The sequence below is a fragment of the Cervus elaphus genome, chromosome 5, assembly GCF_910594005.1.
Source record: "Cervus elaphus chromosome 5, mCerEla1.1, whole genome shotgun sequence".
Lineage (NCBI taxonomy): Eukaryota > Metazoa > Chordata > Mammalia > Artiodactyla > Cervidae > Cervus > Cervus elaphus.
In genome coordinates, this window is record NC_057819.1 from 107,456,335 (window position 1) to 107,479,555 (window position 23,221).

Here is a 23,221-nt window from a genome sequence, read left to right on the forward strand (position 1 = left end):
CCTCCCCTGCACCCCTTCTCACTCTGGTATCTGACCTTCCCAAAAGACCCTCTGAAACTCCAGGTATCACTCACACATGTGCCCTCAGGGGGGCCCGAGCAGAGTCTTGGGCTGGCAGGGCCCCCTCTTTGGTGGAAGACGAGGGGAGTCTTCCCTCAGCCTGGGGCAGCAGGTTGAACTCAGGGTCCACAGCAGGACAGCCTCGATGCTTAAAAAAAAACACAGGCATTAGTTTGTGTTCTCCTACTTCAGAACCTGGACAAGAGACCCCAGGCCCCAGCTCTCTGGGCAAACTCAGCAGAGACCCAGAGACTGGCAGGCCTGGCCTTGCCCCGCCCCACCCCTGAGCAGTGCTCCTTGAACCAAGGCCCAGATGAGACATGAGGCTCCTCTGGGAGGGGCTGGGCCTGCCTGGTGAGAGGCTTATTCTTGCTGCAAGTGGTGCCCACTCCTGCTGCCTGCACGCTCCCACCAGGGCCGTCACGAGAGAGCAGACACCTGGAGCTGAAATTCTTATCATTTTAATGGTCACTAGCCTCTGGCTGGCTCTGGATGGTACAGTTAAACGACACACTTAACGACCCCCAAGCGCGTCCACACCCCCTCCGGAGCCTCGCTTCCATCACTCCTGCTGCCCAGTGGGACTTCCACAGCTGCAGGCCCCATGGCGGCGGAAATCCACATCCTAGTGTGACGAGCTGAGAAAACCCTTGGTGCACTTGTCACCTGTTATCTCTCTACAATAACAGCCGCGACGCCAGATGCCTCCCCGGCCGGCCGCTCACGGCGCAGCGCGGCTCGGTCATACGGCGCAGAGCTCGTAGATCTTCTTGGCACAGTACACCAGGGCCGCCAGCGCTATCGTGTTGTGCAGTCTCTTTCTGTGCAAGTCGTCCTTCCGGACCAGCACCACCGGGGTGGACGAGGTGAGTGTGTGCAGGGGCAGGCGCGACAGTCTGTAGGCGTCGTACTCCACCTGGTACTTGCAGCAGGGGTCAAACTGCCAGGAGATGCCGTAGAGGGTGCAGCAGGCCAGGCTCAGCACGCCTGCGGGCAGGGAGATGTAGTGGGAGTAATCCAGGGGCAGCGCCAGCGGGGTGAAGAGGCAGGCGGTGCCCGCCAGCACGGTGGTCTTGTGCAGGCAGTTGCCCACAGTGATCCAGCGGGCCGTCTCGTCCCCGATGCGGGTGGGCTCGATCACGATGTACTTGTACTGGGCTTCCAGGGCCTGCTCCAGCTCGTACTCAAACTGATCTTGGGCGTTCTCCCCGTTGTAGATCTCGTGCACAATGTAACAGTCTGTGGCTGACAGGCTCACCCTTAGGAAGGAGAGATGAGGAGAAAAAGGAGACAGTTAGGCACTGGTGGCTGCTCTGGGGCCCGGAGATACAGAGACAAGCCTCCCACTACCCCGTGCATACCCAAAGGCCACTGGGAGCAGGGCTCAGAGCTTCCCAGTCAGCAACCATGCACATCAGGACCAGGGAAGGCGTGTGAAGTGAGGTCACTCCAGAATCTCCATGGTCAGTGTTTCCTTTGAAGCGGGAAACAGTTATGTGTTCAGGGCAGCAGTGGCCGGACTGTCGGGCAGAGCTCTGGGAGGATGAAGGGGTGATGGGGAGCTGGCTGCTGGTGCCCTTCTGGTCATGCTCCCAGGGGGTTTGGTGGGAAAAGCTACCCAAGCAAACAAGTGAGCAAACTCAGGAGGCAGAGCTTCCTTCCAGATGGATGAACAGTGGGCCTGATGTTCTCCTGAGGCTACAGGGGAGAGGGTGAGGAGGCGCCACCGGGGTCCGGGACTTAGGCAGAGGGGCTCTTTATCCTGGAATAGTTAACTGTAACTAAGTTGGGCTCGGGGAAGCCCCCTAATTAAGTCACAGGCCCTAATTAAACTGTGTGGGTGGGAAGAAGCCATCCCCTGGGGATGGGACACCCGCAGGCCCTGGCTACAGTGTCCAGTTAGCAGGGCAGCCTTTCTAGGCAGTTAATGAGCTGAACCACTGAAATCAATAAACCTGGAAGAGACGGTCTTCCTCTGGGGCATTGCTGGAGTCTCCCCATTTGGTTTTTTAACTCAGGAAGGAGATAGGCTCCAGGTGGGACTCAGCTCCTTAGCAGACAAGCAAACCTTTGAGGCATGACCTCAGTCTCAGAGGAGCCATCCTGGCCTGGGATCTCCTTTGTGCTCTCAAGTTCATAATCAAGACAGGCAGCCAGGCAGCGGGAGAGGAGCTCGGGGAGGGCAGGGTGGGGTTTGTGCACTGTGCTGACCCACAGAGGGGGTTCTGGGGGTGAGGCCTTGCTGTCGGAATCCAAGTGGAGCTTTCTGGCCACTGAGTCCCTCTGGAGCATTGAGAGCAAGACACAGGGACAAGGTCGGGATTACAGAGCATTCTCGCCCAAACCCTGATCTACCTGAGTGCAGCGCCCTGCTTGCCTGGCAGACTGTGGCCACCCCAAGTGCAGTGACAAGACAGGCCCAGCAGGAAAGCATCAGTTGACCAGACTGCTCCATTCTGGGGGCATGTCAGTAGGCAGGCCCCACCCTCACCTGATGGCTCACCCAGCCCTTCCCAGCTCCCTGGCCTTCACCTCTCTGGCTGAGCTAGCACCCACCCTGGAGGAAGGCTTCCCTGGCTCCTCCCACAGACATGGTGGGCAAGGCCATCCCCACTGACTGGTGCATGTGGCACAGGTGTCTCCAGGCTCCTGGCTCAGCCCAGACAGGACAGGGACAGTCAGGACGGCCCAGCTGAGGCGGTGTGGACCAGGTGATCACCCGCTGTGGCCGCCTGGAGTCCCTAGGTCTTACTGTGGACTCCTGTCCATCACCACAAACCAACCCTCCCAGGGGCCCTCTCACACAGCAAGCTGGGAGCCAGCCCGGCGGGCATGCCACCGTGGGCTCACCACTACTTCTGCTTCAGAAGCCAAACCACTGTACCCTCAGGAGAGGACAGACTGCAACACCCAGAGAAACAGGTCCAGTGCAGGCATGGGGACAAATGCAAGATCCACACAGACCCACAAGAGCCACTCACTCAGAGGACCCACTCTGTGGTCAGCGCCCACGCCCTCAGCTGGGGTGCCCTCACACCCTGCCTAGACCCCCAGATCCAGGCCCCCAGCTGGCAGAGACTATTGCTTCAGAAGCCAGGGGCCATGGCCACCAACCCTGGCTACCCCAGCGCCCACTGTAGGTAGCCTGCTGTGTTTCTGGGTCAAAAGTAACCCAACTAAGGAAAGAACCCAATTAGAGGGTTACCTTGAACCATCTCAGCATCACCAGTCAACTTGAACCCTGTACAAAAAGCAAATTAAAACCAATAACAATAGCTAACTGGGATCTTTTGAGCCTTACTAAGGAACTATATTTTTGCATTTTGTTGAAGGTGAGAAATGAACAGTAAGAGAACATAGTAAAAGGAGCCCATATTAAAAAACAAAACTGAGAGCAGGCTGATAATGGAAAAGTCTTCAAAGTAAAGTGAAAAAGTATAGAACAGTGTCTGTAGCCTGCCATCTTCAGTGCATTTCTGTATAAGAGTTATGTTTGCTTCTACATGCACAGAATGCTTCTGAGCAGATATAAGACCTGAGAGTTATGACTGTCCCTGGGGAGGGAACAGAGTGGCTCCAGAAAGAAAAGGAGCCAATTTTACTAACTGATTCGGAGCTCTTTGAATCCAGTAGGTTTTGTGGAACTAACGGGACTGGCCAGTGCACAGCATGGCCTGCCAGGCTCCTGCCGCTGCGGGGTCAGGGACTGGTCAACTTGCTTCCATCCAGTCAGTCTCCCCTCTCCTCATCTGAATCAGCCCCGGCAGCACCCAGGAAAGTCATCAGAGGCACCCTGGGGCCCCCACAAAGAACCCATAGGACAGACTCCACACCATCACAAAGCCAGTCTCAAAGGAACCTGGGATTACAGGAACCTCAGGCATGGAACCCCCAAAGTCTGGAGACTCCTCCCAAAGTCAGGGTTGCACAAGAATGTTCAAAGCAGTACTGTCTGGTGAGAGCAGAAGACCCTTTACAAGAGCAGAGAAAGACAGACAGACAGACAGACAGACAGACACACACACACACACATTGTCATGGAGATGATGGAGGGTTCAGGAGTAAGGTGGTTGCTGTCTGCAGGGAGGGACGCGTGGCCAGGGAAATGCTAACACAGTTTATTGATCTTTTCTAAATTATGGTAAAATACATTAATAGGAAATTTACTCTCTTAATCAGTTTAAGTATATAGTTCAGTAAGGTTAAGTACACTCACACTGTTGGGCAACCAATCTCCAGAACATTTTTGTCCTGCAAAACTAAAACTCTGCCCCCATTAAACCACAACTCCCAGGCTGCCCTTCTGCGGCCTCTCCATGAATCTGACTGCTCCAGGGCCTCGTATAGGTGGAACCACATGATACTTTTTTTGGCAGCTGGCTTATTCCACTTGGCATAATATCTCACGGCTCATCCACACTGCAGCATGTGTCAGGATTTCCTTCCCTTTTTCCTTGTATGTAGAGACCACATTCTGTTACTAATCTATGGTTGACGGGTAGTTTCACCTTCTAGCTGCCGTGAACATAGGTGTAAAAATATGTCTGAGTCCCTGCTTTTAATTATTTTGGATATATATTTAGATATGGAATTGCTGGATCATATGGTAGCTCTATTTTTAATTTTCTGAGAAACTTTCCACACTGCCACAGTGGCGGCACCAATTTACACTCCCACCAACAGTGCACAAGAGTTCCCTTTTCTCTGCATCCCTGCCAACACTTTTGTTTTCTGTTTTTTTTCAATAGTAGCCGTACAGTGGGTGTGAAGTGGCATCTCATGGTAGTTCTGACTTGTGCTTCCTACATGACAGCTTTTATTGAAATAGGTTCACCCACTTACACTGCACAAGTCAGTGGCTTGACAATGTCACTGAGTTAACACACAATCAGTTTTAGAGTGTCTTCCTCATCTCAAAGAGTAACCCCGCTGCTCCCCATCCCCCACGACCCCTGTTCCTGGCAATCACCAGCTGACTTCCCGACTCCATACCTGCCTCTTCTGGGCATTTGGCACGAAGGCATCACAGGGCACATGTGCTGGGGCTGCTTTCTTCCTTCAGCCTCATGCCTCCAGGGCCCCACATGTGATAGCAAGTTTGTAACTTTTCACATGTTAGAGAGATACTTTTGATGGATCTAACATATAATTTTTATAATTCCAAGATAAGATACCTGCTGAAAAGCATTAAAAATGCTATGTATGAGACAGGTCAATCATGGCCTTTCTTTGGATGGTGGCCCAACAGGTAACTTTAAGGAACCCCTCCGGCTCCAGCAACTTCCTGGGCCCCACGAAGAGGCCTGCACTCCCAGGGCCAAGGTGGTCTCAGTCTTGTGGTCCGTGTCCCTGTTCCACTAAAGTGGGCACTGGCCCTGCAACCCACCATCTTTTTTGGTCATGCTGAAACCAGGTGAACCGAACCAGGGCAGGGACCTGCTTCAGGGACCTTTTTTGGAGCGGCCCTGGGCTCCTGTACTCAGCTCAAACACAGAAGGAGGTGACGCAAAGCTCCTTGAGGTCTGTGACAGTCTTCATCACAGTCACCCTCTGCCCCCACCCTGGGCCTGAAAGTGTCAGGTTCCCAACAGACTTAGAGGAAGTACTTTGGAAGGGAGTGACAAGAGGGCTTCCTGGGTGGTCCAGTGATTAAGAATCTACCTTGTAATGCAAGGTCCTGGTCTGGGAGGATCCCACATGCTGTGGGGCATCAACTACTGAGCCTGCGCTGGAACCTGTGTTCCACAGCAAGAGATGCCACCACAATGAGAAGACCACAAGAAGCAACTAGAGAAAGCCAGCGTGCAGCAATGAAGACCCGGCACAGCAAAAAAAAAAAAAAAAAAAAGGAGTGACAAGAGGAGAAAATTACAGTAATTAGAGCACCTGTGGCTGAAAACCTGTTAAATTGTTGTAAAAATTAAAATAATATATTGTTAAAAACTACTAACGAAGTTGCTTCCCACCCAGGAAGTATGGCATCACGTGACCACACCAGGTGGTGGCCTTTACCAACCCTCCCCCCCCCCCGACCCCGAGGTCTAGGAAAACCCACATTTGGCAAATGCCAAATCACTTCCTCGGAAGCCAAGGAAATCAGTAAAATCCTATGCTGTGGACTCAAAGCCCAGTTAGGGACTTCCCAGGTGGTCGGTCCACTGGTTAAGAATCCACCTCCCAATACAGGGTACACAGGTTCAAATCCTGGTTCGGGAAGATCCCACATATTGGGATTGTTGATGGGAATGTAAATTGGAGCAGCCACTGTGGCAAATGTGTAGAAGTTGCTCAAAAAATAAAGCTACCATATGATCCAGCAATCCCGCTTCTAGGTATAGATCCAAAATAATTAAAAGCAGGACTCAAACTCAAACATATTTTTGCACTCATGTTCACAGCAGAATCAATCACAACAGTTACAAGGGGCAAGGAAGCCAATGAGCTGCAGCGACTGAGCCCATGTGCCTCAACTAGAGAGAGGTAGGCCCACATAACTCAAGGAAAGAGTCTGCGTTCCACAACCAAGACCTGATGCAGTCAAAAATAAATACTTAAAAAAAAAAAGGGGGGGGCGCGGACGGACTTCTCTAGTAGTCCAGTGGTTAAGACTTCGCCTTCCAATGCAGGCGATCTGGATTTGATCCCTGGTCGGGGAACTAAGATCCCACATGCCTCCTGGCCAAGAAAACAAAACAAAACATAAAACAGAAGCAATTTTGTAATAAATTCAATACAGACTTTAAAACAGTACAGACCAACAGCTTCTACTGGAAGCCTGGGGATTCTCTTAAAAAAAAAAAAAAATTAACACAACATTGTAAATCAACTATACTTCAATAAAACAAACTTTAAAAACATGCAAGCGGCTCTCATTCTTTATTTCCATCCCTCTCTTATCCTGGTCTAGACCAGAGCTGACCTTTCTGTTCTCTATCTGCACCATCCAGTATATGAGCCACAAGCCATGGCTGGCTACTGAGCACTTGCAATGTGAGTACTTTGGTTGAGGAGCTGAAGTTTTCACTTTAATTTAGATTTAATTGTTGTAAATGACAAGTGGGCACTGAATTAACACAGCTCTAGACTCAAGAATCAGGTAAAGCGAGAACCCACACACTGTGCCTTCTAAACTGGACAGCCACTAACACACAGATGACAGCAGTAACTCCTGCCAACTGTCGGGCACCAAGCAGGGCCTTCAAGCCCAAAGCAGGCTTTGGAGTTTGCAGCCACAGGCAAATCTGGAAAGCCTGCCCAAAGCATTGCTCTGCTCCAGCCAATGCCCCAAACCAGACCATGTTTCCTAGAGTGTCAGCATAAACCAGATTCCAACCAAGGGTGTGTGACAATTTGGGAAAGTGGTCTTACAGTGTGGAGCTGAAATCTGAGTCAGCACAAATGTGACATGGAACAAAGTCATTTAAGAGCACCATAAACAGCCTACTGTAGTCACGGAGCCTCTAGTCTGCCTGGGCTTCAGTCTATGCTGGGGGCACTTAATCCGCCTGCCCCACCCCAAAGTCCTCCCACCCACTGAGCAGGAATGGAGGTGTGCCTGGGCGGGTTAGGTTTCCACCCTCTGCTCAGTGTGGGCTCAGGGAAACCAGGCCCCGGCAAACGCTCCCCCAGCAGAGCAAACGGGTCCCGCAGCCACACCACGTTATCTAGGAGAAGGGCAGATGGTTCCACCCAAACCACAAAACTAGACGCCCCATTCCTGGCTGACACACAACATGTGCATGTACAAGCAGAGCCTGCTGTTCAGGTGGAAGGGTGTAGTGGGAACACTTAAGCAGACCAGGAATGTAACTGCAATGAGTCAAGCTGTCAGGTAGGAATGATGAGCACCTGCCCTGACCAAAGAGAGCCAATGAGAGCTTTCCAAGGGGACTTTAATGTGAAGTCTTTCCATTTACAAGCACTGATAACTCACTCAAAATTCTCTTTAAAACTGAGGGTCACAGTCAAGGACTAGATTCAGCCTTTGGGATCTTGGTTTGCAAACTCAATTTTGAATTAACACTTGTCTTAAACCAAGGAGAAAAAAAACCCCACATCTAATTTCTTAGATCAGTAAAGGCTTCTGTTTTGCCGGCGTGGCCCTGTATGAGGTCTGGGTCTCCTCATTTGGCCCTTTGTTGTTTCTATCCAGTATGGAGATCAACTCCTTAACTTTTTATGGAAGGATCTACTAAATGCCAGGTGGAAGTAGGAAAAACAAAAGTACCTGCTGGCCATTTACTGCTGCTTCAAGGAAGAGGAAGTGCAGAAGAGACAAGGTTGGATAACTCTGAGCTCAAGAATAAGATGCAAGCTAGAGGGTTCTATCAACACAACTAACCTCAGTTGGTAAAGAATCTGCGTGCAATGCAAGAGACCCGGGTTCTATCCCTGGATCGGGAAGACCCCCTGGAGAAGGAAATGGCAACCTACTCCAGTATTCTTGCCTGGAAAATCCCATGGACAAAGGGGCCTGGCAGGCTACAGTTCATGGGGTCTCAAGAGTGGGACGCGACTTAGCGACCTAAACCACAACCAAACAGAAGGCGACCGCAAAGAGTAGGTGGTGCAAACGATCAATGAAAAAGAACACAGAGTAATTGGGAGAAAAGGCGCCGGCGGGGGGGGGGGGGGGGGAGATAACTTTTCTGTTTAACAATCCTCATTGGGGGAAAAAAAAACAACACGGAGATCCTGCTGATTTCTGCCGCACCAGCCCGCTCGTAACTGAAGGGTCAGGACAGTACAAAGCGGGTGACTCCACCAGTACATCTCCTTTCCCAAACTTCTGGTGTCTGAACAGCTTCTACTAAGCTGAAACTGTTTTCCAGAAGCAAAAACTGTAAATTCAACACGAAACACGAGAACGACTCCAATCTCATCTAGAAATGAGTCCTTCCCATCCAGATCCACCTTGCAAGAACCAAGCCCCCGGTTCCCTACTCACGCACATTCGTTAGGAAAGGTCACTGCAAAGGACTTCCACAGCAGGGGCGCTCACGGAGACGCCTCCAAAGTCCCGAGGATCACCCCCGGGGGAAAGCGGTCAGCTCCCCGGCCGGAGCGACAACGCGGAAAGCCGAGGCCCCTCGGTAACCGTGCGGGCCGTCCCGTCCGCCCCGCACCGGCTCCCTGAGAAAGCTTCCCCTTCCTTCTCCGTCCCGGGAACCACTCCTCGCTGCGGCTTGGAGAACACCACGCGCGCGGCCAGGCGGGCGGGGGCTCCGGCGCCGCTCTGCTCGTGGCATGCAGGCGGGTCCCGCCGCGGCCCAGCAGTGCCCCGCCAGCCATCACCCCTCCCCGAGCCGCCCGCTGAGACCGCGTCGGCCGGAACTGAGACCCCGCGCGCCCGGGGGCGGACCGGGGCGAACCCCGGGGCGGAGGCGGGGACGGCGCTGCAGTCCAAAGAGCCCCGCCGGTTTCCCGCCCTAAACCGCTCGCGGGGAGCAGCCTGCGCCTCACCTCTCTCGAGCGCCGCCACCGCCGCTGCCCGGGCCGAGACGCCTCCTTCCCCACGCGGCCATCTTGGAGACTCTCCGCTCGCGAACGCCTCGCGCCGGGCGGCCTCGCGACACCGCGCGGGCGGGAGGGAGATGTAGTCCGGCTGCCTTCCCGGACGGCGCGCAAGGCGGGGGTCCGGCCCCGCGAGACTACAAAATCCACAACGCACCGCGCTCCGGAAGCCCGCCCCGCGGCCGCCTGGGAACGCGGGCTCAGACAGGCGGCGCTGAGGGTCCATTTCCGGACTAGACTTCACCCGGTAGCCTGTGCTTCCAGAGCTTCGACCGCTGAGGTCACCAAAGGGCCACTGCCACTCATCCTCCAAATACTCAGGAGGCAAAAGAGACGAGGTGCCCGCCGCCGCGGAGTCCCTGCTGCCAGACTGTTGGCCCAGTGGGTCTGGAAGCGAAGAAGTGGGAGAATGTAAAGTGCGATGGCTGCAGAGAGAGATGGCCGCGCACACGTCCCACCCTCGTCCGGCCACGGTAGCGAGGGCACCAGCCCCACTCTTGGGCGTCTTCGAAGGCGGTTGCTGGCTCCTCACCACGCTGGCGGGAGCCCTGCCTGGACGCTGCCGAGTCGGGAGGGCGCACCGAGCCCAGTGACTCCTGCCCGTTGTCTCTTCCGAGCGGGGGGCTGATCTGGGGGCCCCTCGCAGCTCTGGAACGTGTAGTCCCTCTTCCGACCGACAGCCTTGCTAGACATCTTAATTAGACCTATGAGCATTTAAGCAACTCTCCTGTCGAAATTTGCTCCGAGTTCAGAGACAGGAGAACCACGGCGCCTGCTCTCAGCCTTCAGGGCTGGCAGAACCTGCTGACCCAGGGCCGGAGGGCTCTTTGGTGTAGGTGCGGCTCCTGTCCTTGAGGATTCCCCAGGATTTCCTTCCGGTTCACAATCTACAATAGTCTTAAATGTCAAATCCTCTTACAAGCCGTCAGTACCTACAAGATGCAACTCAGGCTCCTTAGCGCAACCCAGAAGCCCCTCCGAAATATAGAGATTGCTCCCTGCTCCAGCTTCGACTACCTCCCTTTCCTGCTTAAAGCTGGCCAGGTTAGCAGATTCAGAGAGTGCGAGTTGAACCACAGAAGGTCCATACTGTGCCTAAAATGCCTTTCTCTCCCCACCAACCGCCCCTCAGCAGTACCTGCTCTTCCGTTGGGTCACAGTTCCACCTCCAGATGCCAGCACTACTAAAGACAGATGAACGGTGACCACATTGCCTTGTGGTTAGTCTGTTTTCTCTAGTTTGCTGATTCAGAGCATTTCCTGGGGTTCTAGAACAGCTGGGTTTGAAGTGTGGCTCTCCATCTGGGACTGCGTATTTAACCGCTGTTTCTTTGCCTCCTGGTTTGTAACCTAGGAGTGATACTAGCTAGCACCTCCTAAGAGGACCAATGTGAGTATTACATAAGGTGACATCTGAGGAACTCAGCACACAGGTAACAATCAACTGACTTAACTCAGGACAGGCCCTGTTCTAAAAATTGGAGTGACTTTTATCTTCACAACAGTCCCATAAAAGTGATACTGTTATTATCAACATTCTCATTTTGCAAATGAGAAGAACCTACCCGATTGACTCTCTGACCTCATGTGCCAGGATTTGAGCCCAGGCTGTCTGGTTGCTGAGATTTTGCTCCTTCTGGTACCTCTCAGGAAGAGTCAGGCTGCGATCTCATGCACAGAGGAAAGTGCTCAGAAGCTGTGGACCTGGGATCCTCTCCCTGCACTTGCACTTAACTTCTAATAGGCCATTTGCCTCAGCCTGCTAATTTGAGCAGAGACCCCTCAGAACGTCACCTCTTTATCACTGCTAATGCACAGATACCCAGAAGCATCACAGGCAGATTGACTCCCTCAGCATATAGTAACAGCTCCCCCTGAGGGCACAATCTGAATGGCTGGAGTTGGAATTCCTGTAGGCCCCCAGGGACCACGGACTGCTGGCAAAGAGTTAGCCTGCAGGGCAGATGGGTTCTAGCTGGTCTGGCGCTCAGAAATCATGTGCCACTTCCCTTACCACCCTCTTCTTAATTTTTTTTTTTCATTATTCATTTTTTAAAGGATGTATTTCTTTATATATAACTGGAAAAGGTAAGTTTTCATTCCAGTCCCAAAGAAAAGCAATGCCAAAGAATGTTCAAACTACCACACAAGTGCACTTATCTCACATGCTAGCAAAGTAATGCTCAAAATTCTCCAAGCTAGGCTTCAACAGTACATGAACAGAGAAATTCCAGATGTTCAAGCTGGACTTCAAAAAGGCAGAGAAACCAGAGATCAAATTGCCAATATCCCTTTGATCACAGAAAAAGCAAGAGCATTCCAGAGAAATATCTGCTTCATGGACTATGCTAAAGCCTTTGACTGTGTGGATCACACAAACTGGAAAATTCTTCAAGTGATGGGAATACCAGACCACCTTACCTGCCCCCTGAGAAATCTGTATACAGGTCAAGAAGCAATAGATAGAACCATACATGGAACAACAGACTGATTACAAATTGGGAAAGGAGTACATCAAGGCTATACATTGTCACCCTGCTTATTTAACTTCTATGCAGAGTACATCAATGGAAATGCTGGGCTGGATGATGCACCAGCTGGAATCAGGATTGCCGGGAGAAATATCAATAATCTCAGATATGCAGATAATACCACCCTTATGGAAGAAAGCGAGGAGGAACTAAAGAGCCAGTTGATGAAGGTTAAAGAAGACTGAAAAAACTGGCTTAAAACTCATCATTTGAAAAATGAAGATCATGGCATCTGGTCCCATCACTTCATGGCAAATAGATGGGGAAATGAAACAGTGAGAGGCTTTATTTCTTGGGCTCCAAAATCACTGCAGATGGTGAGTGAAATTAAAAGATGTTTGCTCTTTGGTGACAAACCTAGACAACGTTTTAAAAAGCAGAGACAAAACAAACAAACAAACAAACAAACAAAAAAACAACCAAACAACAACAACAAAAAAGCAGAGACATTACTTTGCTAACAAAGGTCCGTCTATTCAAAGCTATGGTTTTTCCAGTAGTCATGTATGGATGTGAGTTGGACCACAAAGAAGGCTGAGCGCCAAAGAAGTGATGCTTTTGAACTGTGGTGTTGGAGAAGACTCTTGAGTGTCCCTTGGACTACAAAGAGATTGAACCAGTCTATCATAAAGGAAATCAGTCCTGAATATTCATTGGAAGGACTGATGCTGAAGCTCCAATACTTTGACCACCTGATGCGGCTCATTGGAAAAGACCCTGATGCTGGGAAAGATTGAAGTCAGGAGGAGAAGAGGATGACAGAGGATGAGATGGTTGGATGGCATCACCAACTCGATGGACATAACTTTGAGCAAGCTCCGGGAGATGGTCAAGGACAGGGAAGCCTGGCGTGCTGCAGTTCATAGGGTCACAGAGTCTCAGACATGACTGAGCGACTGAATAACAACAATAATATATACATACACATATATAATTTTGTTTATTTTTGGATGTGCTGGGTCTTCATTGCTGTGAGGACTTTTTCTAGTTGTGGTGAGTGGCAGCTACTCTCTAGTTGCAGTGCAGGCTTCTCATTGCGATGGCCTCTCGTTGCAGAGCATAGGCTATAGGGCACATGGGCTTCAGTAGTTGTGGTTCTTGGGCTCTAGTGTCACATGGACTTTGCTGCTCCGCGGCATGTGGGATCTTCCTGGATCAAGGATCGAACCTGTGTCTCCTGCGTTGGTGGCAGATTCTTTACCAGTGAGCCATTCATTCTTATAAGTAATTGTCTTGTGCACACTCAGTGCCAGGTATTCCTAGGCACCAGAGTCACAGCATTTAGTAAGACAATTACTTCCTGGTTTGGGACTTGCCTGGTGGTCCAGTGGTTAATACTCCGCAATTCTAATGCAGGGTTTTGATCCCTGGTCAGGGAACTAAGATTCCTCATGCCCTGCAGTTGGTCTGTTTCCAGTCCAATGGGATTAACAACGAAGTAACTATTTCCAGAGTGATAATAAATTAAGCAGAATGATTTAATAGATGACTTGGAGGTTACAGGTGGCTAGGGGTCTTTTTCAAGAGATGGCATCTGCATGGGGCCTGCAGGAGGAGTGTGCAGGAAGAGCTGGGGACAGAGTATTGTGACCCAGTACTGAGACCAGGGTGACAGGAGAGATACTGGGTTTGCCTTTGGTTAGTCATTTCCTCTCTGAATATCATCTTTCTCAACTGAAAATGGAGTAGTCAGTGTCTAATTAGGGAAAAAAATCCACCCTAGGTATCTCAAACAGAATGGATTTAATACAGGGCATTGTTTGTGGAAGTGTTGGACAGGCCAACTGAACCACTATCTTGAACACCTGAAACTTATTTAATTGTATAGTAACTATACATATATATATGTGTGTGTCTGTGTGTGTATAATTCAGTTAACAAAACAAAATTGCTTTCTTTTACCCAGAGACCGAGAACTGTGTGTGCTGGTCTCTCCTGCCATGTAACTCTGGGTGTTGAACCACCCAGGTTCACCTTGCCAACCAGGCTGTCTTGAGGGCACCCTGCCTCATGCTATGAGCAAAGAGCCCTCCCCAAGTCCAGATCCCAGCGGGGTTGTGCTGTCTTCTTCCCATCCAGGCCTCAGAACGCAGGCTCCTTGTTTGTATGCCTGGAACCTGTCCCCAGCCTCCTCCACAGCAGGTCCCATCCCACCTGTGCCACAGATAAGACACAGTCAGCTCTGGGGATGGCAGTTCTGTAGGCTAGAGGGGCCTCGGGCCCCTGAACTACTGCTTGGAGGAAAGCCTGCTGACACGTACATGGGCAGGAAAGTAAGCAGACTCCTGAGAGGTGGCTGCAGGGGCACCAGAGGGGGAGGGCCAGTCAAGCAGGGCCTGTAGCACCCAACACCCACCCCAGAGCCACCTGGCTGCTGGCTCCTGCCCTTCCTTCTCCCACTGGGACTTCACTGAGCTTGTCCTGTCCCTGCCCTACCGTTTCATTCAGGTTTGGGGTGGAGAGTAACATGGGTTTTACTTCTAGACCCCAGGCTGCTGTAGGGCAGTTGCTGGGTGTATCCCTGGGTATTGGCCCACAAGGGCCCCACCACAGGACACAGACATTGGGGGGGGGGGCAGGAACTGGGTATGGGTCCTATTCTCCTCACCTTTCTGTAGCCTCCTGACCCCCCCACCCCCAGCTGCTATGGAAGCCAAGCTGGTCATGACCACAGAGGCCCCCTTGGGGACCTAGAGGAACATGCTCCATCCTGGGGTCCTCAGGCTCCAGACTCCATGCAGGAGGCTCTCCATCCCATGTATCCTAAGTGCTGCTGGCCCTGGCCTGCCTGAGTGCTCTGCCTCCCGCCCTGGGCAGAAGCCCTGAGAGGGTTCCTGGAGGAAGGGGGGCAGATGGAGCAGATGACACGACGGGACATTCTCCTCCTGGTCTCCCTGTCCAGCTGCTCCCAGCAAGGGGAGCCTGGTGCTGGAGGCATGACTGTGACCTCAGAGGGGCCCATACCTGGGAGGAGGTGCAGGCCCAGCCAGCAGACCCCCAGATCCTGATGCCACCTGCACCCCTCAGGGCCTCACTTCCCTGCCGGTGAGGATGCAGGAATCCAAAGCACCTTCCAGGCCTGCCCTCTGGCTCTTCCCTCACTCCTTAGGGCTTCCCACCCTGGGGAGCCTGGCTGCCCTGGGGGTGGAGCGGAGGCGAGGGAGGGGAGCACCCCTGCCCTTCCAGAAGCAGTCCTAGAGCCACACTGGGTCACACCTTTTATTGAAATGTCATGCACTCCGTCTGGAGACCAGCCCTGGCCCAGACGCCACCTACAGCAGGTCCTGAGTGGGAAAGGCACATGGGTGGCCGCCTGTCTCAACTGGGTGAGAGACCTACCGAATGGCCCTGGCAGGAGAGCACGCGACCATGGGGCCATCTGCTGGGGGCGTGGTGGGTCTCTGAGCTTTCCCGTTCCCTGCTGGCGGCACACAAACTGGCCCACGTGACCTGCCTCCTGAGTGAGGGTTCCCAAGTTTCCTGGGATGGGTGGGGTGGGAGGGCAAGGCTGAGACGTCAGTCGGGCTAGCACCGGCAATGTCAGGATTGGGAGTGCTGGTGGAGGGGACTGGGGTTCTGGTGGAGGGACTGCGGCACACCCACCCAATTGGGGGAGTTGGCTGTTGCTGCTGTCAAGGGCCGTAGTGAGAGCAGCGGCATTTTGTAAGGCAGCCCGAGGCAAGGGGGCCCAGGTCGCACCTGCAGAAACTGGGGACGAGCTGTCCCTGGCCCAGTGCCGCAGGGGCCCTGGGGACCCTGTACATCCCTGGTTCAAGTACTAAGTGCTGTGTGTGCCAGCCGGGCCAGAGTCACCGGCTGGGAGGACACAGGTGCAGGCTGGGGCATGGCGGGCCCCCTCGTGCCACCCAGCCCTCCGGTCCCTCCACATGCAACTTGCCCTGGGATCCCCTGTGCCACTGTTGCAGGACACCCTCCCACGGACAGCGCCTCCTGGAACCAGGTCACCTCACCCGGAAGGCCGCAAAGGCATCAGCACCAGCTCTCTGAGCTACTGGAGAGTTTTCATGACAAAGTCTGTGCTTGAACATGGGGAGTGTGGATGGGAGGGGGTGATGCTGGAGAGGGAAATGGCCCAGAGCCTGGGCTGCCCGACAGTCCACCCTCATGCCTACTACCTACGCTGCTCTTACACTGCACAAGGAGGGCACATGCGTGGCCTCAGAGGACCTTCCCCCAAAGCTCTTTGCAAACACAGCCAGGGGCACAGAGGGAAGGGGAGGGTGCCCTGCAACCTCTAAAGAATTCCTGGAGGCCAGAGGGGTGCTGGGAGGGGTGTGGGGGCCGAGGACAGTGACTCAGGGCTACCAGGCCTTTGGACACATGTAGATGGAGATATCCCCACTGCTGGGTGAGATGTCATACATAAGTGGGAGCACCCTGGAGAGGACTGCCAAGGTCAGACGGAGGGGTCACCGGGGCAAGCAGTCCACCCTAGCCAGTGGCCATGTCATCCCAGGGGTTCACTGTTAACTCACATCTCAGCCCCAGAGGGACACGACTCCTGAGCTGCCCTCTGGCCCCACAGGGAGCAGGCGTGAATTCGGCCCTTGTGGGAAGCAGGACACAGGAAGCTGTACTCTGGGCCTCAACCAGTTCCCAAAAGGAAGTCCCCAGAAAGGCAGGCCCCACAAAACAAAGGTGCTGGGCTGCTCCCCAAGCTGTTCCCAGGAAGGCAGCCTGGGAGGGGCCTCAGACTCCTGATGGGCCACAGGCTTGCAGGAAGGGAAGGATGCTCTGACGTGTGGCATTTGCACAGGAAATCCCTCCGAACAGCTTCTTCCTCTGGGTGGTGAGAATGGTCTGGGAAGAACAGCTTTCTCCCTCCCACCCCAGCTCCAAAGGGTCCTCTTTGAGAAAGCTTACCCACAATGAGGGGCAGGGACCCTAAGACACTCAGATGGAAAGGGGAGGGCGGGCACAGGGTGGGGTGGAGAGAGAGGACCACTATCCTGCATGGCGGGTTGCCAAGGAGACACCAGCCGCGTGCGCGCGCGCATGTGTGTATGTAAAGGAGAGACACCAGCCGTGTGTGTGTGTCTCTGTGTGTGTGTGTGTGTCTGTGTGTGTGCGGGCGCCCGCAAGCAGCTGAGCCTGGACTGGCACCCAGCCCATTCCTGGTCCTGTTCATCAGGGAGGGCTCCCGTGGTTGTAGCCATCTCCTGCACCAGGCACAGAGTCAGAGCAGGGGCAGCATGGGGGCCACCTCACCTGGCCCAATGGCCCTGGAAGTTGGCACACACAGTTCCTTATTGCTCCTCATCTGGGGAGCGGGCCCCCTGCTGCCCCTCACAGAGCACAGAGCAGCAGATGGGACCCGGCATGGCCAGAGGGACGCCCCTGTCCACACATTCTGGTCCCGACTGCAGGCCCTCACACCGTCTGCAGAGCGGGAACAGCCGGGCCCCGCTTCGCCATGGCAGCTGGACCATGGCCCATCCTTGGCCAGCCGCCTCCCAGGGCCACAGACGAGTGTCCTTACAAAAATAACTCTGAGTTCGTCCCCCGTGGGGACCAGGATTCCTGAGAGCACACGGAGGCCAGGGCGAAGCCTGGGGGTCCGATAGGCGGGCTCGAGCCCTGTGGAGCCAGGGCTATGGCTGCAGGCGCTCCAGGTACTGCGGTAGAGGGTTCTCCTTGACGAACTTCTGGATGTACCAGCACGTGACATGGGCTCTCAGGTCCTCCTCCACCACAAAGTCCAGAGCGGCCTGGCAGCCAGGCAGAGAGAAGAGTGGTCAGAGCCCCAGTCCCTCACACTCCAGGCTTTCCTTTGGGTCTGCGATGGAGGCAGAGGCGCTGGGAAACTGGGGCAGACTGATAAACTGCCTGAGGGACATGGCAGGGAAGTGAGGGGGCCAGGGTCAGATCTGCCCGGGAGAACCCTCTTCTCCACTCATTCTTCACCGGATGCCTCCTCCAGGAAGCCACCCCTGTGGGATGGATCAGGGCACCTGGAGCTCCCTCTGCTCCTGGCAGGGGTCGCTCACTGTTCACAGGGATCCCAAGGCCAGCAGTAGGAGTGGTCAGCCTGCAGTTGTTGACCCAGTGGGTCTGGAACCGCCTGATCACTCAGCACCCCACACCTGACCCCCGAGTTCAGCCTGAGACCCTCTGGTGACAGGATTCCAATCTCTTCTCCCATTCTGCAGATGAACTGGGGGCTGCAGGTAAGCGCCCTCATGCCCAGCAGATTCCCACCCTGCTCCTGTCACCCTGGGCTCCTCACTGGTAACAGGATGGCCCCACAGACCAGCACAGAGCTGCTCCTGAAAAGGGCAGAGGGGCAGTGGAGACAGGAGGGCAGCAGAGGGCAGGGCCCGAGCAGCTTTTAGGGGACTCAGGGCCACTCTCACCCTTGGCGCCAGGTTCGGCCCCCTGGAGAGTTCACTGGGCACCTACCATCCATGCACACTGGGTCCCAGCAGGGAGCTCCCCACGTAAGGCAGGTGTCTGGGTCCCTGGGGGCCCAGCCTGGGAGGTGGGGGCGTAGAGGTGAAAGGGGGTGGCGTTGCAGCCCATGGGTGGGTGCAGCCCATGGGTGGGTGACCCAGTGGCCACCACTGGGCCTGGTCTCCTCTGAGTTGGGTCAGCCTCCATGCCCTACCTTGGCCAGGTGCTTGGCGATGCCGCGCCCGCGGTAGGCGTCAGGGACCTCCGTGTGCTGTAGGTCCACGATCCGCTTGCCCACATACTCATAGAGCAGGACTGCCCGGTCGTGACATCCTGTGGGGAGGGGGTGGGCGGGTGAGGCCCTGAACCAGCAGGGAGGCCTGGGGGGAGGGTCAGGGGTTCAGTCCTAGGCTGCAGGGCTGGGTCTGGAATCACCTCTCCGAGCCTCAGTTCCTTATCCAGAAAGTATGGATGTAACAGAGCACTCCTCAGGAGAGTGTCTGGAGGGTTAGGGTGCTTAGAACAGTGCCCAGAACACACCGAGCCCCATGTGGGCCTTTTCTGCTATCATCAAGCTTAGCATTCCAGAGCTCCCGGTGCCCCCCAAGGCCCAGCTCTCTGCACACCCACTGGAGCACCTGCCCAATGCTACGGGAGCCCCAGGCCCAACACTGGATGGAGAGCGGGGCTCAGCAAGTTGCCAACTAGACCAGAGCCTGAACAGACCAGAGAGCTGGACCACCCGCTAGACCTTGGGGAAGGTCAGAAGCAGCAGAACCAGCATCCACAGGAAAGTAACCGGGCCCAGGAGGCACAGGAAACTGACCTTCACACCCTCTCAGGCCTGGTGCACCAGTCTGCCCCAGTCCCCTGCTGGAGAAACACTTAGCGGGAGTTCCAGCCTCTCAGCCAGCCTGTCTGTCCACCCAACCATGTTCTTACCCACCTCTCTGTCCCCTTGACAAAAGTTCACTAAGCCCATCCGTGGTACTTCTCGGGAGCTGGGGACATGGCCACGAACAAGCCAGGCCAAGGTGCTTGGGGTCCTTCTCGCACGTCTCTCAGACCCCAGTCTGAGCCTTTGGCAGGCCCGTGGGCAGAACTTTCAATATGTGCCTGGAATCTGACCACTGTTCACACGTCCACCGGCCCCTGTACCCCCTGTGGAAGCAGAGTCAGATCCCACCCATCCTCAGCTAAGTGGCCTCCTTGCAGCCCCTCAGGTCCACCCGCCTCAGCCAGCTGCTCCCTCTTCCTGTCATCTCCCCCAGAGTCCCCCAGGGCTGGGTCCTCACTATTTGAGGTTAGCCCACATGTCACCCCAGCATTTCAGGCCCTGGATCTGGGGGTCAGGCAAAAGCCTGAGCACCCATGTCCTCTCACATCCCATGTCAGCAAGATCCGTCCACGCTTCATTCAGCAAGCACCGAGGAACTGGGCTTTCTCCCCATCTGCTCACACTGCCTGCCCCCAGGCAGCCTGAGGGAGCCCATGACAGCTGATCCACTCTCTGCTCAGGGCCCTCCCAGGCACCCACCTCACCCAGAGTCAAGGCCAAGTTCTCATAATGCCTTCCACAGCCCCACACCACCTGCCCCCATGCCTCTTGATGTCCTCTGTGACCTGGTTCTGTTTCTCCCCGCTCTGCTACTCCCAATACACACCAGGCACCCCAGGGCCTTTGCACTTGCTGCCCCTTCCACAAGGAGCACTCTTGCCGCCATAGCTCCCTTGCTTGCTTCCTTCTTGGGTGGCCCTCCCGGACACCTGACTCTCAACAACAGCCCTTGGAACTTCCCTGGTGGTCCAGTGGTTAAGACTCTATGCTCCCACTGCGGGGGGCAGGGTTTGATCCTTGGTTGGGGAACTGAGATCCCACATGCCATGCAGTGTGGCCGCAAAAACATAAACCACTGGCATTTTCCCATCACCCCAACCTTATTTCTCACAGATCTTGTTCTTCAGGACGGTCTATGCTTTATTGTCCACTGACCCTCAGGTGGTTGAGCCCCCAGCACTTACAACAATGTGTGACACATAGTAAGCGCTCAAGAAGCACTGGTGGCATGAATCCTAGTTCTTCTACCTCCAAGGTGTAAGACTGCAGGCATGTTGGTCACTCTCCCTGCCTCAGTCTCCTCCTCTGTAAAATGGGCAGAGCAGCCCCTCCATCACCACCACCAGCAATGCTGAGGATAGAGTAAGTGACTCCAGTGCGAGGGGCATGCCTGGAACCCAAGGACTGAATGCGCACAGCTGCTCTTTCCTTCCCAGACCTGGAACTTGCTGGGGACTCACCAGCCTAGCTCTGCCAGGGGATGGTAGGCACACATCTGCGCTAGGAGCCACAGGGCTGCTCCGCCTCTCAGCCACAGTGTCCACCTCTCTCAATGGGCACAGTGAGCTGGCTTCCAGGGCCTGGCTGCAAGTCACCATGGCAGGACATTCCCCTCCCCAGCTGAGGCAGAGTGGGGGCCTGGGAACAGAGGAGCCCTCAGCCCACCCTTATACACACCCAGACCATTTTGGGGATCCTGGTCCACTTTAGAGTTAGCCATCTGAGCAGGAGGTGACAGACGGGGCAAGTTTACAAAGGCAGCTGGGCTCATCCAGTCCTGACCCCAGCCAACTCAAGAGGGTGTCCCTAATGGCTGTACTCATTAGGGAAAGAAAGAAGGAACGCCCCAAAGGTCCCCTTTTTCTTCTTTCTCTGAGTGTTGAGGGTCTCCTAAGCACCCACAAGGAAATCAGAGGCCTCTCAGGAGCCTTGAAATGTCAGGGGGCCTCTTGGAAGGAGAGTAGCGGGGGTGCCCTGAGAGGTCACAGCCAGGTGCGCCAGGGTGGGCACCACAGCGGAGGAAGAGGAAGGAAAAGGTGTTTGAGTTCTGGCCTGCGGGGGCCTCAGCTTACTCCTCTGAACACAGGGTGGTGATGGCCACGTCACGAGAGTGTTGTAACAGATGTGTGTTGGGGCCGGGTTCAAAGCCGAGCACAGCCAAACGGGATCCGAGAAGGTGAAGTCCCAGCTCCGACAGACCCTCCAAGCGCTGGTGGGAGCAGTCAGCCCAGACAAGACCCTATCCGAGCTCTGCCCCTGCCCCCACTGCCTGACCTCAGGAAGCCTCGCCCTTCCCTCCTCAGACAAGGGCATAGTGGCCCATACGGGTCCATCCAGCTTGGGCACTACCACAGAAGGCCCAGCTGGGAGGGAGGAAAAAGTTATTAACAGAAAGGGGTGGGATGCAAGGAATTCAACCCTCCATTTCACAATCAGGCGGAGGGGGCGTGGACTAGTAAGCTGTGGAGGACTTGACTACGCTTCTGGTTTAAATAGTAATGCTCAATGACTTCCCTGGTGGTCCAGTGCGATCCCAATGCAAGGCGCCCGTTGGTCAAGGAACTAGATCCCACAGGCCACAACTAAAAAATCAAAAATGCCGCGACTAGAGTTCGCATGCTGCAACTAAGATCCTGCCAGCAAAAAAAATAACACAAACAGTAATGCCCAGTCCATGTCCTCCAGCACTGACTACCTGCCGCAGGCGCTGTTCTGAACCTCACTCTTACTGGGGCATCCAGTTCTTCCTACCAGCCAGGAGTTAATCCCACTGTAGAGGCGAGAAACGGGCGCACAGAGATGAGGCAAGTTGGCCAAGCCCCAAAGCCGCCGGGGTCTGAAGGAGACACCGTCCCTCCCCGTCCCCGCCCCACGCCGCCCCGCCCCTAACGGGCCGAAGCCCCTCAGTCCGTCAGCCCCCCTAGAAGGGTCTTCCAGCCCCCTCTGCGCAGAAAAGCGAAGGTTCGCAGGGGCAGCCAGAAGCCACTCAACACCGGGGAAGGGGAAATGGCGGGACACCCGCTCCCCGGGACCTCGGCAGGATCCCGGAAAACAGCCGGGCCAAGCAGGTGCGGGTTCCCCCGGGCCGAGGCGGGACCGGAGCCGCCCGGCGCCTGCTTCCGCCGCCCCGGGGCTCGCGCCGCCCCGGGCGCCAGCCCCCACCTGGCCCGCGAGTGCGCCCCCGGCCCCGCGGCGCGCAGACAAAAGGCGGGGGCGGGCGGGCCCGGCGTTACCGTTGAGCCGGACGGTGAACTGGCGGCGCCGACGGTCGTGCTCCACGCGGATGGGGCAGCCCTGCTCCGGCGCGCCCGGCGACGCTGCTGCCGGCGACTGCGCCATGGACGCTCGGACCCGGGCCAGGGGCGCGCGGCGGGCTCGGTGGGCGGCGCGCGGAGCCGCACTGGGGGCGACCGCAGGCGGCGGCGCGGAAATTGACACTCGGCGGCGGCCGCAGCAACAAAAAGGGGGGAGCAGGAAATCAGCTGTGCGGTCACGTGCGGCGCGCGACCAGTGGGCGCGCAGCCGCTCTGTTTTGATACATTCCGTTCGCTTCTTAAAGGCGCAGCGCCGCGCACTGCTCCGTGCCGGGCCCCTTGGGCCTCTGGCCCCGACCTGCGGGAGACTCTGGGGGACCCCCACGGACCCCGTCTCAAACACACGTTTCGACCTGTAGGGCAGTTCTAACCGTCCCCTCGCAGCCAGCACTTAGCGCTTGCTATGTGCCTGCGCGCAGCAAAGCCCCGGAAGCTGCAGGAAGCGCTCATGAAGCCGGGAAGTAGGTGCGCTTGACCCAGGCGCCTGGGGGAGACCTGCGAGGGTCAAACACCGCTGGAACGATTGTCCCGAGAAGCCTGGCTTGGGATCTGGT

The 23,221-nt window shown here is 55.3% G+C and overlaps 2 protein-coding genes across 3 annotated transcripts; both read right to left on the reverse strand.

Moving 5' to 3' along the window:
- Window positions 1–505: 505 nt before the first annotated feature.
- Window positions 506–11,678, reverse strand: TMEM11 (transmembrane protein 11). Of its 2 annotated transcripts, XM_043904100.1 has the most exons (3): window positions 9,523–11,678; window positions 1,422–1,534; window positions 506–1,319 (listed from the first exon to the last, which is right to left on the reverse strand). In XM_043904100.1, the coding sequence occupies exons 1-3, from the start codon at window positions 9,797–9,799 to the stop codon at window positions 1,245–1,247; spliced, it is 465 nt and encodes a 154-aa protein (XP_043760035.1). In that variant the 5' UTR covers window positions 9,800–11,678; the 3' UTR covers window positions 506–1,244. The 2 variants fall into 2 exon arrangements, with proteins under 2 accessions (XP_043760035.1, XP_043760034.1); XM_043904099.1 differs by lacking the exon at window positions 1,422–1,534 and having other exon boundaries at window positions 9,523–9,759.
- Window positions 11,679–15,309: 3,631 nt separating this feature from the next.
- NATD1 (N-acetyltransferase domain containing 1) lies at window positions 15,310–22,840 on the reverse strand. The gene is made up of 3 exons (XM_043904101.1): window positions 22,587–22,840; window positions 18,730–18,848; window positions 15,310–17,833 (listed from the first exon to the last, which is right to left on the reverse strand). The coding sequence occupies exons 1-3, from the start codon at window positions 22,690–22,692 to the stop codon at window positions 17,717–17,719; spliced, it is 342 nt and encodes a 113-aa protein (XP_043760036.1). The 5' UTR covers window positions 22,693–22,840; the 3' UTR covers window positions 15,310–17,716.
- Between the last annotated feature and the right edge of the window lie 381 nt (window positions 22,841–23,221).